General features: G+C 44.4%; 1 protein-coding gene across 8 annotated transcripts in view; it reads left to right on the forward strand.

Annotated features, from left to right (window-relative positions):
* The first annotated feature begins 438 nt into the window (after nt 1–438).
* Nucleotides 439–12,908, forward strand: part of LOC120305357 (phosphofructokinase, platelet) — an 86,012-nt gene continuing 73,542 nt past the window's right edge. For 7 of the 8 annotated variants that reach the window (XR_005556021.1, XR_005556023.1, XM_039337129.1 and 4 more), the window contains exons 1-2: nt 439–569; nt 2,402–2,671. Coding sequence is in view for 6 of the 8 variants with exons in the window: in XM_039337129.1 (XP_039193063.1) it covers nt 560–569; nt 2,402–2,671 (280 nt within the window). In the remaining 2 variants the exon portion in view is untranslated. Of the gene's footprint in view, nt 570–2,244; nt 2,672–12,908 lie in introns of those variants that run through there. The other variant, XM_039337114.1, reaches the window with a different exon arrangement.

Consider the following 12,908-nt stretch of genomic DNA (forward strand, 5'->3'; position numbering starts at 1 on the left):
AAGGATGAGAAACAATGGTTGGAAACTGATCAAAAGAGAGAAGCAATCTGGAATTAAGGAGAAACTTCCTGACAGTGAGGACAATCAACCAGTGGAACACCTTGCCTCCAGAAATTGTGGGTGCTCCATCACTGGAGATTTTTAAGAAGAGACTAGACAATTATCTTTCTGAGATGGTGTAGGTTCTCTTGCTTGAGCAGGAGGCTGGACTAGAAGACCTCCAAGGTCCCTTCCAGCTCTATTCTATTATATTTATGATATATGACATCATTTTGTTGTTTGTATGTACACTGATAGCTGTGCACCAGAGACAAATTCCTTCTGTGTTCCAATCACACTTGGCCAATAAAGAATATTCTGATTCCAGTTCCAAATGACAGTTGATGACAGTTGATCTGAGGGAGAAAGAGGGAGGGAAATCAGTTCAAAAGTCAGAATATTGTGACTGAGGACAAGGTTGCAGACAGAACCAGAGTCCAGTTTTTTGAAAGAGACGAGAACAAAACTACAAAGAACCAGGGTCCAACTTTTTACCAAAACTAAACAAAACCTGCAGGCGATGGCAGAACGTAAGTCCATAAGAAAAAAAATGAAATATTGTATAAAAGAATGAATGAAACAAAATGAATGAACAAGTACAGAAGTCAGTCACATAAGCCAAGTGCACAGGGTACCCTCTATTTGAAAGCTGACCCCCCCAAGTAACCTTGATTAATAGAAGTTAACCCTGAATCAATGCTATAGGGTTGGATCTCCTCTCTGAAAAGGATGGACTCAATGTTTTTAAAGTTGAAAATACTTAGAAAGGATGTAATCAAAGTATGAAGTGTGTATGTGTCTGCGTATTTGTGCACGTGCATCTATTTGTATATAAAAAATTACTATATAGAAATGCCGGTAATGGTGGACCTCATGTACCAACACTTTTATTTAGCTACCATTTGAAGTTATGATGTTACTGAAAAGTAACTTTATGACCAGTGGTCACATTTATGCCAACACAGTATGTCTGCTGCTGTTGAAGGAAAAGTCTTTATCATGGTTCAGTCCAAGCCGGGTATAAAAAACATGGCAACTGCTTTAGAACAGTGGTTCTCAACCTGTGGGTCGGGACCCCATTTGGGGTCGAATGACCATTTCACGGGGGTCGCCAAACAAGGCTGTCCGCCATTTTCCCCCCCTTTTCTTTGGCCACGCCCCTGGCACCCGGTGATGTATAAGTGGTTGAGGGTCACCACAACATGGGGAACTGTATTATGAGGTCGCGGCATTAGAAAGGTTGAGAACCACTGCTTTAGAAAGAAGTTTGCAGTTTGTTGAAGAGGAGAGCCAGACGAAAGATGGCTCTGGAAAAAGAGAGAGAAAGAGCACATGTAAGGTGTGGGTTTTTATACTCTCTGGACCCTTTTGTTTGGAGTTGTTTCCTGTTCCTGTTTGAGGCTTTGTATTTCCTGTGTCATGTATTCTGACCTGAGTCTAGGTGTGCCCTTTGGGATTTGTGAGTTAATCCTATTATATCCTGTCTTAGACTTTGGATGGGATATGCAGAAGGTTCCATCTAAAAAAGGTGCCGGAACTCTGTACTGGGTGTTCTATGAGAAAAAAAATCCCTGATAATAAATAATTCTGTGCATTTCTGAACAACAACAATAATTTTGGCAAGGTAAACACATCACGGTGCATCATGGTTCATTTGTACAGAGCTGCATTCACAGTTCCGTACAAATGTGAATCCGGTTTATGATAGAACCGTCCCTCCCCGCCTTCGAGATGTGTGGACTCCAACCCCCAGAATGCCTAACTACTATAGCTACTAATAATAACCCTGGGAGTTGTAGTCTTATCGGCTGGTTACCAACGTCGGGATACGCTCAGTGTTCTGTTCAAAGCAAGAATCGGTCGTTATGCAATAAAGTGCGTGGCTTAGCAAGATACAGCCACAGCAGCTGATCCAAACGTAAAGAAGCCGTGTTTTACACAAGCACCGGCTGAATTCCCTCCACACAGGAACTCCAACGGTGGCAGAACTCAGGCAAGCGCAAGGTGAGGGTTCCTCTAGAGGTCAATTCTCTCTTCTCCCTTCGCGTTTCTTCTTCCAGGAATCTTGTGCCCTCCTCCCTGAGAATTTCTCGCAACCTACCGAAGGCTTGCAATCCCTCGTCCCGCCCTGCCTGCGCTTTACTATTGGTCGCCTGTCCCGCCTGTAAAAATTGCCGACGTACCGCTTTCTCAAAGGGGAAGGCGGGGCCAAAGCGGCTTGGCTTAGCGCTGTCTGCGGCGGCTGGAAGGAAGAGTTCGCTGCTGCAGCCAGAACTGTGCGCAGGGGCAGAGGGAGCTGCGGGACCTCGCCTCGCATCTCTCGGGCGGCGTGCATGCTTTTTCCCTCTCTCCCACGACACAGGCAAGAACCAGATCGTGTGCAAGGTCAAGATCCAAAGCGTCAGCGTCCGCGCCACGCACAGCCCCGCAGCCCAGGGCGCCGTCCAGCAGCAGCAGCAGCAGCAGCCGGAGACGTCGCCACCGCCGCCTTCTCCTCCTGCTCCTCCGCGGAAATCGGCGCCCTCGCCCACCCTCGAAATCTCCAAAACTATGTCGAGCAAGAAGCTGTTCGAGGACCTCTCGGGCAGAGGCAAAGCCATCGGAGTCCTGACCAGCGGCGGCGATGCTCAGGGTAACGAGCAACCAGGCGAAAGGCTGGTGGGGGGCGTTGGGGATCGGGGCCAAAGGTAGGGAATTCGCGGATGCCGTGCGGTCGGGATGCTGGCGTTTGCAGGCTATGCAGACCTGATGATCCGACGGGGTGGGAGCGGGTTGCTAGGGAAACTCTGGCTCCCATCACTCCTGGCTTATCAGGGTTGGGCAGGGGGCTGCCGAGATGGGAGCGGGGGGAGATAAAGACGGCGCTGGCAGGACGCACTGAGTCATGGCTAATCCAGCCTCGGTTTGCTCTCTGGATGCTAAGGGTTCTGGGGCTGCGCACAGGCCTCCCCGTCTGTTCCACACCAACGCGATCGTGGCACGCGGAGTAAGGGATGCCGGGGCTGCTGCTTCTCGGCTGCTCTCCGCAACAGGCGGCCAGAGGGAAGTGGAAAGCCACAGCGCATAGATGGACCGCGAGACGCAAACGTGCTGGGCAGCAGAGCGCTTCCTCGCCCTTGTCCTGAAGGAGTCCCTTTGCCCTTGTCCTGGGGGATGGGAGAGACTTGCTTGAGGGGCTGGGGGTGATGATGTCAAATAGCCCGTCGGGTTTCTGCACAGCTGATATCGGAGAAAAAATTGGCCGGACCTAATAGCCCCTCGCCTTTATCTTCGTTTTATGACACCCTTTTTGAAAAAAAGATGATGAGCGCCCGCAGGCCTTCAGGATGCGGGTCCTACTGTAAACCACTTGGGCTGATCACGTCCTCAAGGAGGAATGCTTTGTCACTAACGGGCTTTGGGCTAGAGAGTTTTCACGTAGACCGTCTTTTAAAAAAAAAAAAAAAACCACACGCAACCCTGAAATAATTCGAATTAGTGCCTGAATGCAGTTTTGCGTTAAAAGGCTTCAGCCTCCTATCCTATACAGGATGAATCAAGATGGATAATTGGAAGGCTCAGAAATCATGTCCTGAAGTTCCACACGTGTCTAGTGTAGAAGACGCGTTCTGTCTTTCGGTTCTGTACTTCCTCTGGGAATTGTGCTTGGCTATTTTCGGCTGGCCTGAATTTTAAAACAAATTTGCCAGTTCCCACCGAGCCATCCTTTCATATGCTACGCTACTATGCGGAAATCGTGCTGGTCTATTCCCACGTGTGAAATTAGCGTCACGTAGGGGAGGCCTATTTAGACGCGCCCCTTCGGATACGCCGGTTTAAAGGCTGGCAGCGTCGACATCCGCTTTAGCCTTCGGTTATTTGGTTTAATGATGGCGCATGGAAAGAAGCTAGATGGGACGCGAATACGGGAAAGCGGGTTAGCGGTTCATGTCTGCGGGATGGGGAGTGGGTGCCCGAAGGACCACCGATCCCTCCCTTCATCTGGTTTAACCGGCGAAGAGGAAAGAAATCGCCAACGATGGTTGCGCACGTGTGCGCTGCTTTGAGGAAGCGACAGGGTGTGGAGACAGTATCAACAATTCTCTCCGAAGCGATCAAATTGCCGGGATCCAAGAGGATTCCGAAACAGCAAGTCGCCGCCCTGGGCATCGTGCCCAGGTGCGAAGACTGAGCGCGTCCTTGCTTGCCGCTGAGGGAGGGCGCTCGTGGGCTCCGGCCATGTAGGCGGAGGCCGCCGAGTGTGGTGCTGTGACGTCACGGTTTAGCTGCGGGCTAGGTCTGTTTTCCTACGCTTTTCTTTTAGCTTTGATTTTTTTTTTTCTTGAGCGGTTTGGTTTGGCGTTGAGAACGGGCAAGTAACGAGAAGGGGTGAATATCTCTGATAAGAATCCAAGTTTTATTCTGAGGCTGTGTTTAAATCGGATGCTCTTCCCTGCCTTTGGTAGTTTTGCTCTTACTCTGCACGAAGAAAACCATTTATCTGGGGGCACCCCAGGCATCATTGTTAGGGTAGAAGCAGATGAGGTTTACAACATCTTCCACACTTAATTCTCCAATTCTGATGTGGCAACTATGAGAAAGGAGTTTGGCTGGAGCTAATTTCTGAATCGCAGTTTAGGATGCAGGAGGTTGCAGGGGCAAATACTGGGCTTAGTCCTTGCTCTGTGCAAAAAAAAAAAAAAAATCTCTATAAAATGTTTAATTTTCTTCAGGAAGTCGTTCATCCAGAGAGTGAACCTTGGCACAGTTCTGCTGCATAGCTGCCTGGTCTTGAATAAGCAAGGCCAAACAGTTCTGTGTCTGTGAGAAAAATGAAAACAATTTTTTTGGGGGGGGGGAGACACTGTTACATTCAGACAACCCAACTTCCTTCTAGGACACTCAGCTTGCCTAAGCAACCTTTTGAAAATGGCTGCATTTACTTTCTAACCATGAGTCAGAAAAGGAGGCAAAAAGAAACTTTGCATTAGTTATGCTTGCAGAGCTGAAAGTTGGACTTCAGCCTGCTTTATTCCCTTGGTGGGCGGGGAGAGAAAACGCTCTCAATCCCTTTTAAAGACTTTGAAGGTTGCTTCTGTCTGGAAGGCCATCAGAAGTACTCTTCTGGATAAAAGACACATAGGGAGAGGGCATCCTGGTTGATTATTCTCTACAGAAGCCAGCCCTGGGAAAATATAACTGTTTTCTATTAATATTCCACAAGGAATGTGTGTCTACAAGGCTCGCTTTTTGAATCCCAGCTTCAAAGGTCACAGAGACAAGGTGGTGCCCAAAGAGATTCTGAAGTGTGGAAATGTCTGAGTGAAGGTTCAAAAAAAAAAAAAAAAAAAATGACTGAAGGGAAATTGTGTGAAGCTGCTTAGCTGAACCACCAGATTTCCTTTTCTGGACATTGGCCAACTGCACCATTTGGGAGGGTGGGAGAAATGCTTCAACTTTGTTTCACTTTCTTTCCCCCCAAGATTGTTTGCAACTAAGGAAAGCCTTCCTTGTTTGCCGTTGTTTGTTCCACAAATTTACAATTTTAATTGGAAAGCAAAGTTTTAAATAAATTAAAATGAAAAGAAATGCATGATTTTTGGCTGCAGCCAATAGTTTTTGGGCTCATTGCAGCCTCTGATTGATATATCCGTGTGCATGCATACATTCATGTGGATGCACATGTACATAATCCCTACTGAATTTGGGAATAGCTCTCCATAAGCTTAGACTTTGTTCATACATGCTTTTAAATGTAAACCTGGGTTAGAAGAACATAACTGCTGTATTGATGTAACGAACTATGCTCAGATGATATCAGTAATATCAGATTTATTCACTGAGACCAAAACAAATCCAGGCTGGTTTAGTCTGTCATGCATGATTAGCGTCCTGATAGATTGTAGTCTTAGCCAAGTGTCCTCTAAAACAGGTCCCCAACCCCTAGTCTGTGGACTGGTACTGGGCCACGGCATACCAGCAACTGGGCCGCACAAAGAAGCAAAGCCCCATCTGTGGGATGCAGGCACACACAAAACCACGCCCCCTCTGGTTTGTGGAAAAACCTTTCTCCACGGGACCGGTCCCTGGTGCCCAAAAGGTTGGGGGTCTCTGCTCTAAAATGTTGTTCAGGTAATGGAACCTAGTTAGGATAGCCATTACATAACTGCCTCAAGTAACAACCAGCCATCTCTGTTCTTCCCAGTGCATTCATTGAATCAGTGGTTCTCAACCTTTTTAATGCTGCGACCCCCAACCGGTCGTAAGTCGAGGACTACTCAACTGGTGCAGCACCGTTTGCAGAATGGGACTTTTGGCGGGCTCAGCAGGGCAGAGACAGCCTGGACAATTCCTATTGGCTTTTGAAAGCCAATAGAATTAGACTCTATTCAAGAGAGTCTATTCTATTGGCTTTCAAAAGCCAATAGAATAAAAGGGAGTAGCACAGCTAAGGAAAAGGGGGGAAAAAGGGCGGACTGCGTTGTTTGGCGACCCCCATGAAATGGTCGTTCGACCCCAAATGGGGTCCCGACCCACAGGTTGAGAATCACTGCATTAAATGAATGTACAGGTCATTAAGTGGATCATGGGGTGTCTCAGATGGGAGAAATCCTGGGAGGCCTAGTGCAGGCTTGCCTCAGGCCTCTGAAAGCTCCATCTCCCCGAATTATACCATGGCCCGCTTCCTGCCCCTTGGGGTGCTGAGCCCACACATCAGATCTTTCAGCTTAAGTCTCCCCTGCTTGGCTCCCATAAGCCACTATTATTTTCCAAGCCAGTGATTCTACAATCATGCTGTGCAGGCATAAACAGTTTTATTACTGGCTTGTATGGGTCCCTGGGTTGAAGCAGTTTACCATTGCACTCAGAAAAAGATGGCTGCTTGTGGGATTGTGCCGTGTGGCTCAGCAACGGAGCGGTCTGTCCTTCTTCCCTACCCCAACTTCCTGAGGTCTGGAGACCCTCGAAAGGTAAGTGAATGACAGGTGGACAAGATAGGGAGAAACACATGGAACACGGTGGATTGGCAAAGGAGGTCCAGGGCCTGCAGGGACCAAGTGGGGCAGGATGGATGGGGGAAATAGGCAGGTGGGCACTGCAGCATTTGTGGCCAGTCATAAGTGTGAATGACCACAGGAGGTGCCGCAGTGGTCTTAACTTTGAAACCAGGTCAAGAGTACCTTTTGTGCCTGTCATAACTTTGAACAGTCACTAAGTTATTGATTCTAAGTCAAGGACTACCTGCTATACCTGCCAGTAAACATGGTCAATGCCCTGTTGTGGGACAATACAAAATCTTTGTAATCAGCAGACTTTGAGAAATACATTTTAGGAGAATACAGGCCTTTTGAGGAGAACAATATACAGTATTTTGTTGGGACTTCTACCAAAAAAAAAAAAAAAAAAAAAAGAATAGTTTGATAACAAGGCAGCACTTGGAATTTGTCCTTACTGTCTGTGTTTGGAGTCATAGTTTACAAGCTCATTACTGCTTTTATTACTAGACCTTCTTTTATTACTAGACCTTCATTTTATTACTAGTATCTTATTACTGTCTGTGTTTGGAGTCATAGTTTACAAGCTCATTATTACTTTTATTACTAGACCTTCATTTCAACAAAGGGTTGGCTTGCTTCTCAGTAGTCTACATCCCTGCAGTAGTCTCAGTAGTCTACATCCCTGCAGATTTGTCTAGATCTCTGCCTAAATTCTGGAACCCGTCACCTAAGTGGTTCGCACCACTTCTGGAACCTGTCACATATCCAGTGGTGGGATTCAGTCAGTTCACACAACCGGTAGCTAATTTTTTGTTGCCCAGGCCCAGAATAGACTCCTGGGAGCGGCATCCACATAGAGAACCAGTTCACATATTTGAATCCCACCACTGCCAGTGATGGTATTTAGCCAGTTTGCACCAGTTTGGTAGAACCAGTAGCTAATTTTTTGTTGCCCAGGCCCAGAATGGACTTCTGGAAGTGACATCCACACTGAGAATTGGTTGTTCACATATTTGAATCTCACCACTGACCACTGCATATATCCCTTTCAATGTCAGGACAACCAGATACACTTAACTTGCTTGCTAATCTCCATGGAGTACTTTCTGTGCTGAAGTCAAGATGCATGATTTCTCCAGCATTATTATAGGAGTATTCACATGCATGCTTTTATCAATTTCCAAGGCAGACAAACCATGTAAAAATAAATTTAAAAAATTAGTCATAGTACTTGCCTATTAGAGCATTTCCAAACATGCATTAGCTTGGCCCCCGAAGTCTCAACAGCAATTTTGAGGCTTCTTCTCCTTCCAGATTCAGTTACGGTTTTGTTCCATATAGCATCAACCTTGTGAACTCTGAAGTTTCTTCTTTCTGTTATGTATTTAAAATAGGCAGTGATTAATGTTTGTGTGTGTGTGTGTGTATGTATGTGTGTGTGTATATATATATATATATTCTGAGGTTTTTGCGGGTGTTTGTAGGTCTTTGGTTGTTCGGGTTTTCTCTCGCGTAAAATTGGAAGTGTCTTGGCGACGTTTCGACGAAGTCCCATTCGTCATCTTCAGGCTGGTGTTTTCAGCTTCGTGCTTCGAGGAGCAATGTTGCTCCTCGAAGCAGAAGCTGAAAACACCAGCCTGAAGATGACGAATGGGACTTCGTCGAAACGTCGCCAAGACACTTCCAATTTTACGCAGGAGAAAACCCGAACAACCAAAGACCTACATATATATATGTAGGTATATATATGTGTGTGTGTGTTTGTGTATAATGTGTATATGTGTATTATATATGTGTATGGGTAGGTACATGCTTTCTTTTGAAAGCAGGCAACAGAATTTCATTTTTAATGTGGGCCGGTGTGCTCACAGTAAAAAATGACAATACTGGTGATCTTAGCTCAATTTACCTAGGTCAGTGTTTTTCAAACTTGGCAACTTTAAGATGTGTGGACCCATTCTTCAGGATTTGTGGACCCTTGCTGGAGAATTCTGGCAGGTAAAGTCCATCATCTTAGAATTCCCAAGGTTGAAAAACACTGACCCAGAATTAGTCCTCTGACATTCAGTATTCCCAAGGAGAAGGCTGGGCTTTAATCACATTTTGCCATCTCTTGTAACAGCAGAGGCTTTATTTGTTGATTCCCATCATGCAGATAATTTGATTCAGGCATGGTATAAATTCAGTTATAGGGTTTTGCAAGCTATGGGTTAGGGCTGGGCCCTTCTCTCAAGCAGTTCCATGGTGGAAGTTGTAAAGGTGACAGTCATTCTCTTGCCTTTCTTTCCAAAACTGGACACTGCCTCCCAAGCCCTCTCTAAATTGAATGTCTGCTATATCTGAATATCCTAGTTTGTTCACCAGCCTAACAGTGAAGACTTTGGCATTCCCTGCTTTTTAACCAATTCAACTTGAATTGCATGGAACACCTCCTAGGTGGAGAGTGAACGTATTTTATTCATCCAAAATTTAAAACTAGGTGTAATAGGCTATTTTTTTTTAAAAACTGTGCCCTATACATTATAACCTAGAGTTCTTCATAGATAGTTATATTCCAAATATTAGGCGTAGAATTTAGGATTCTATTATTGGTTGTAACATTAGCCTCTTTAAAACTGATTTATTTTCCAAATATCCTATTAACATAAATATTAAAGCAAAAAGACACAAGCATCAGTATTTTCTCTGCTGTTCTGTCTCTCCAGCTTGAGGCAAGGGAGAAGAGAAAGAAGCCCCAAAATTGCTGTTGAGACTTTGAGGGACAAGCTAATGCCCGTTTGGAAGTGCTCTAATCAGTGAGCACTATGGTTATTTTTTAAAATTTATTTTTACATATCCTGCCTGCCTTGGAAATTGATAAAAGCATTCATGTGAATACTCCTATAATAATGCTGGAGAAATCATGCATCTTGACTTCAGCACAGATAGTACTCCACGGAGATTATTAGCAAGCAAGTTAATGTAGTCTGGTTGTCCTGACGTTGAAATGGATATATGATGAGTTCCAGAATTAAATCCAGTGTACAGTATTTCTCATTCAGTCTTCATGAAACTAAAATGAATAATTGAATAATGTCCCAAGAGGATCAGTCTTGGGCCACAGATATTTCCAACAACAACAACAACAACAATAATAATAATAGAATACCATCTGCATTGACAATTGCATTTAGTCAATTGCAAAAGACAACTGCACTTGCAAGAGCTTACATACTGTAATGATAGATCACGTGAAATATTAATACCACTTTACAAGGCCTTGGTAAGGCCACACTTGGAATACTGTATCCAGTTTTGGTCACCACGATGTAGAAAAAGTGTTGCGACTCTAGAAAAAGTGCAGAGAAGAGCAACAAAGATGATTAGGGAACTGGAAGCTAAAACATATAAAGAATGGTTGCTGGAATTGGGTATGTCTAGTTTAATGAAGAGAAGGACAAGGGGGGACATAATAGCAGTATTTCAATAATTCAGTGATTGCCTCCAAAGCACCTGAAGGCAGAACAAGAAGCAATGGATGGAAACTAAATCAAGGAGAGAAGCAACTAGAACTAAGAAAAAAATACCTAACAGTTGGAACGATTAATTAGTGGAACAATCTGCCTCCAGAAGTTGTAAATGCTCCAACACTGAAAGTTTTTAAGAAGAGATTGGCCAGCCATTTGTCTGAAATGGTATAAGATTTCCTGCTGAAGCAGGGGTTGGACTAGAAGACCTCCAAGATCCCTTTCAGCTATTCTATTCTGTTATGTTCTGTTCTGTTCCACTCCATTCTACTCCACTCCACTCCATACGTTTGACATCATTAAACAACAACTTCTACCTATCCCAGGTCCTTGTGAAAGTCTTGATAGGTGGATAAAAATGCCAAATCCAATCTAAACATCTCTCTGATTATGCCACAAACCACAATCCAGTAATAATAATTTGGATGAAGAGTTGGAATGCCTTTCTAATTTGCAGATACCGAATTAGATGAGATTAACTAGTCAGTGTTAACTTCTGATTAATAGCCCAGAAGAAAGAAAGTTTAGAATGAGTGAAAATAATGGAATGAAAATTAGCAGACCCCTGCAGTGTTTTTATTTAGGGAACACAAATCAAATGCATAAGTAGAGGCTAGGGGATATCCAGTTTAGCAGTGATACTTCCAACAAGGATCTTGAATTAGTAACGGATAGCATGCAAACTAATAGAGTGATGTGACTTGAAAGAAGGCAAATATAATTTTAAGCAGTGTAATTTGCAGATCAGCAAAAATCATCATTTCTGCTGTCTTTAGTCTTTAATCAGGCCCCATCTCAAGTCCTGCCCTCTGTTCTAGATACCTACCATTAATTTTTTCTGAGAACTTGGAAGGAGTTTAAAGAAAGGGGGGAAGAACAAGATAGCACATTTCAACGATTTTGAAGAATATTATACATAAGAAGGTCAGGACCTCCTGTTTCTCATGGCAGTGTGAAAGACATGGAATAATGGATCTAAGTGACAGACAGATTGAATGTTGGGGAAAAAAAAATACTCCTGACCTTCTAAAAGAGCAGTGTGGCAGTAAAATCAGTCACCCGGGAACTGGTAAGCTCTACTTCATATGATGTTTCAAGATGCAGCTAAATGGCTGTCTATCTGTGATTGGACTTGAAGGCCAAAAGTCCCCTTCCAACTGTGTGAAATTAGGATTTTATTGTTCTAATGCTGCCTTGGAGATAATGGAGATACACCTGCCCCCCCCCCCAGCTAAAATCAGTCTGCATCTGAAAGGAGTAATGCTGCATCTCTAAGACAGTCCTCAACTTCTGATGGTGATTGAACCCAGAATTATGGTTGTAAGTTGTCTCAGTTGTGAAGCTGGTCATTACCCAAGTACCCAATTTTATGACTTTTTTTTTTGATGTGGTCATTATGTGAATGCCATGGCAGTGAAGCAAATCCATTTAACTAATGGGCATTTTTTTCTGGAAACTGGAAGTAAAAGCTGGCAAAAACATTTTAAATCTTGATCACGTGACCATGGGATGCTGCAAATGGCTGCAACTTTGGGCCAGTTCCTAAGTGCCCAAAATGTGATCAGAGGGGAGTGGCCACCAGAACTTTGAAACTGGGTCATAAGTAGTTCTGGGGAGGTCCATCGTAACTTTGGATTTAAGTAGTCATAAGTTGAGGACTACCTGTAGTGCAATCAGATGCCTGAGAGCAAAGACGGATGTCAGATCAGAGCATATATGGAGTGAGACTTTAAGGCAGTGGTTCTCAACCTGTGGGTCGGGACCCCATTTGGGGTTGAACGACCATTTCACAGGAGTCGCCAAACAGCGCAGTCCACCATTTCCCACCCCCCCTTTTCCTTAGCTGTGCTACTCCCTTTTATTCTATTGGCTTTGGAAAACCAATAGAATAGACCCTCTTGAATAGAGCCTAATTCTATTGGCTTTCAAAAGCCAATACGAATTGTCCAGGCTGTCTCTGCCCTGCTGAGCCCGCCAAAAGTCCCATTCTGCAAACGGTGCTGCACCAGTTGAGTAGTCCTCGACTTACGACCGGTTGAGTAGTCCTCGACTTATGACCGGTTGGGGGTCGCGTCATTAAAAAGGTTGAGAACCACTGCTTTAAGGTAATACTTCAATGGAGATCCTACTTGAATCTTTCAAGAATATGGTGAGAACATTTCATAAGCCAAGGCTATTAGTTATGCTCTGATTGTGATCTTCAGGAATCTCCTGATAGGGGACAAAACAGGCAGGAACAGATGTAATGTTAATCTGATCGAGTGTTTTCTAACCCTGGCAACTTGAGTTCTTAAAATTGGAGTCCACCCATTTTAAAGTTGCCAAGGTTGAAAAAAAATTGAGCTCTGGTTCAGCAGAAGGCACTATAGATTCTTACTGTAGGTAT

Source organism: Crotalus tigris, unplaced genomic scaffold (genome assembly GCF_016545835.1).
Source record: "Crotalus tigris isolate CLP2741 ecotype Arizona unplaced genomic scaffold, ASM1654583v1 scf7180000017548.2638350, whole genome shotgun sequence".
Classification (NCBI taxonomy): domain Eukaryota; kingdom Metazoa; phylum Chordata; class Lepidosauria; order Squamata; family Viperidae; genus Crotalus; species Crotalus tigris.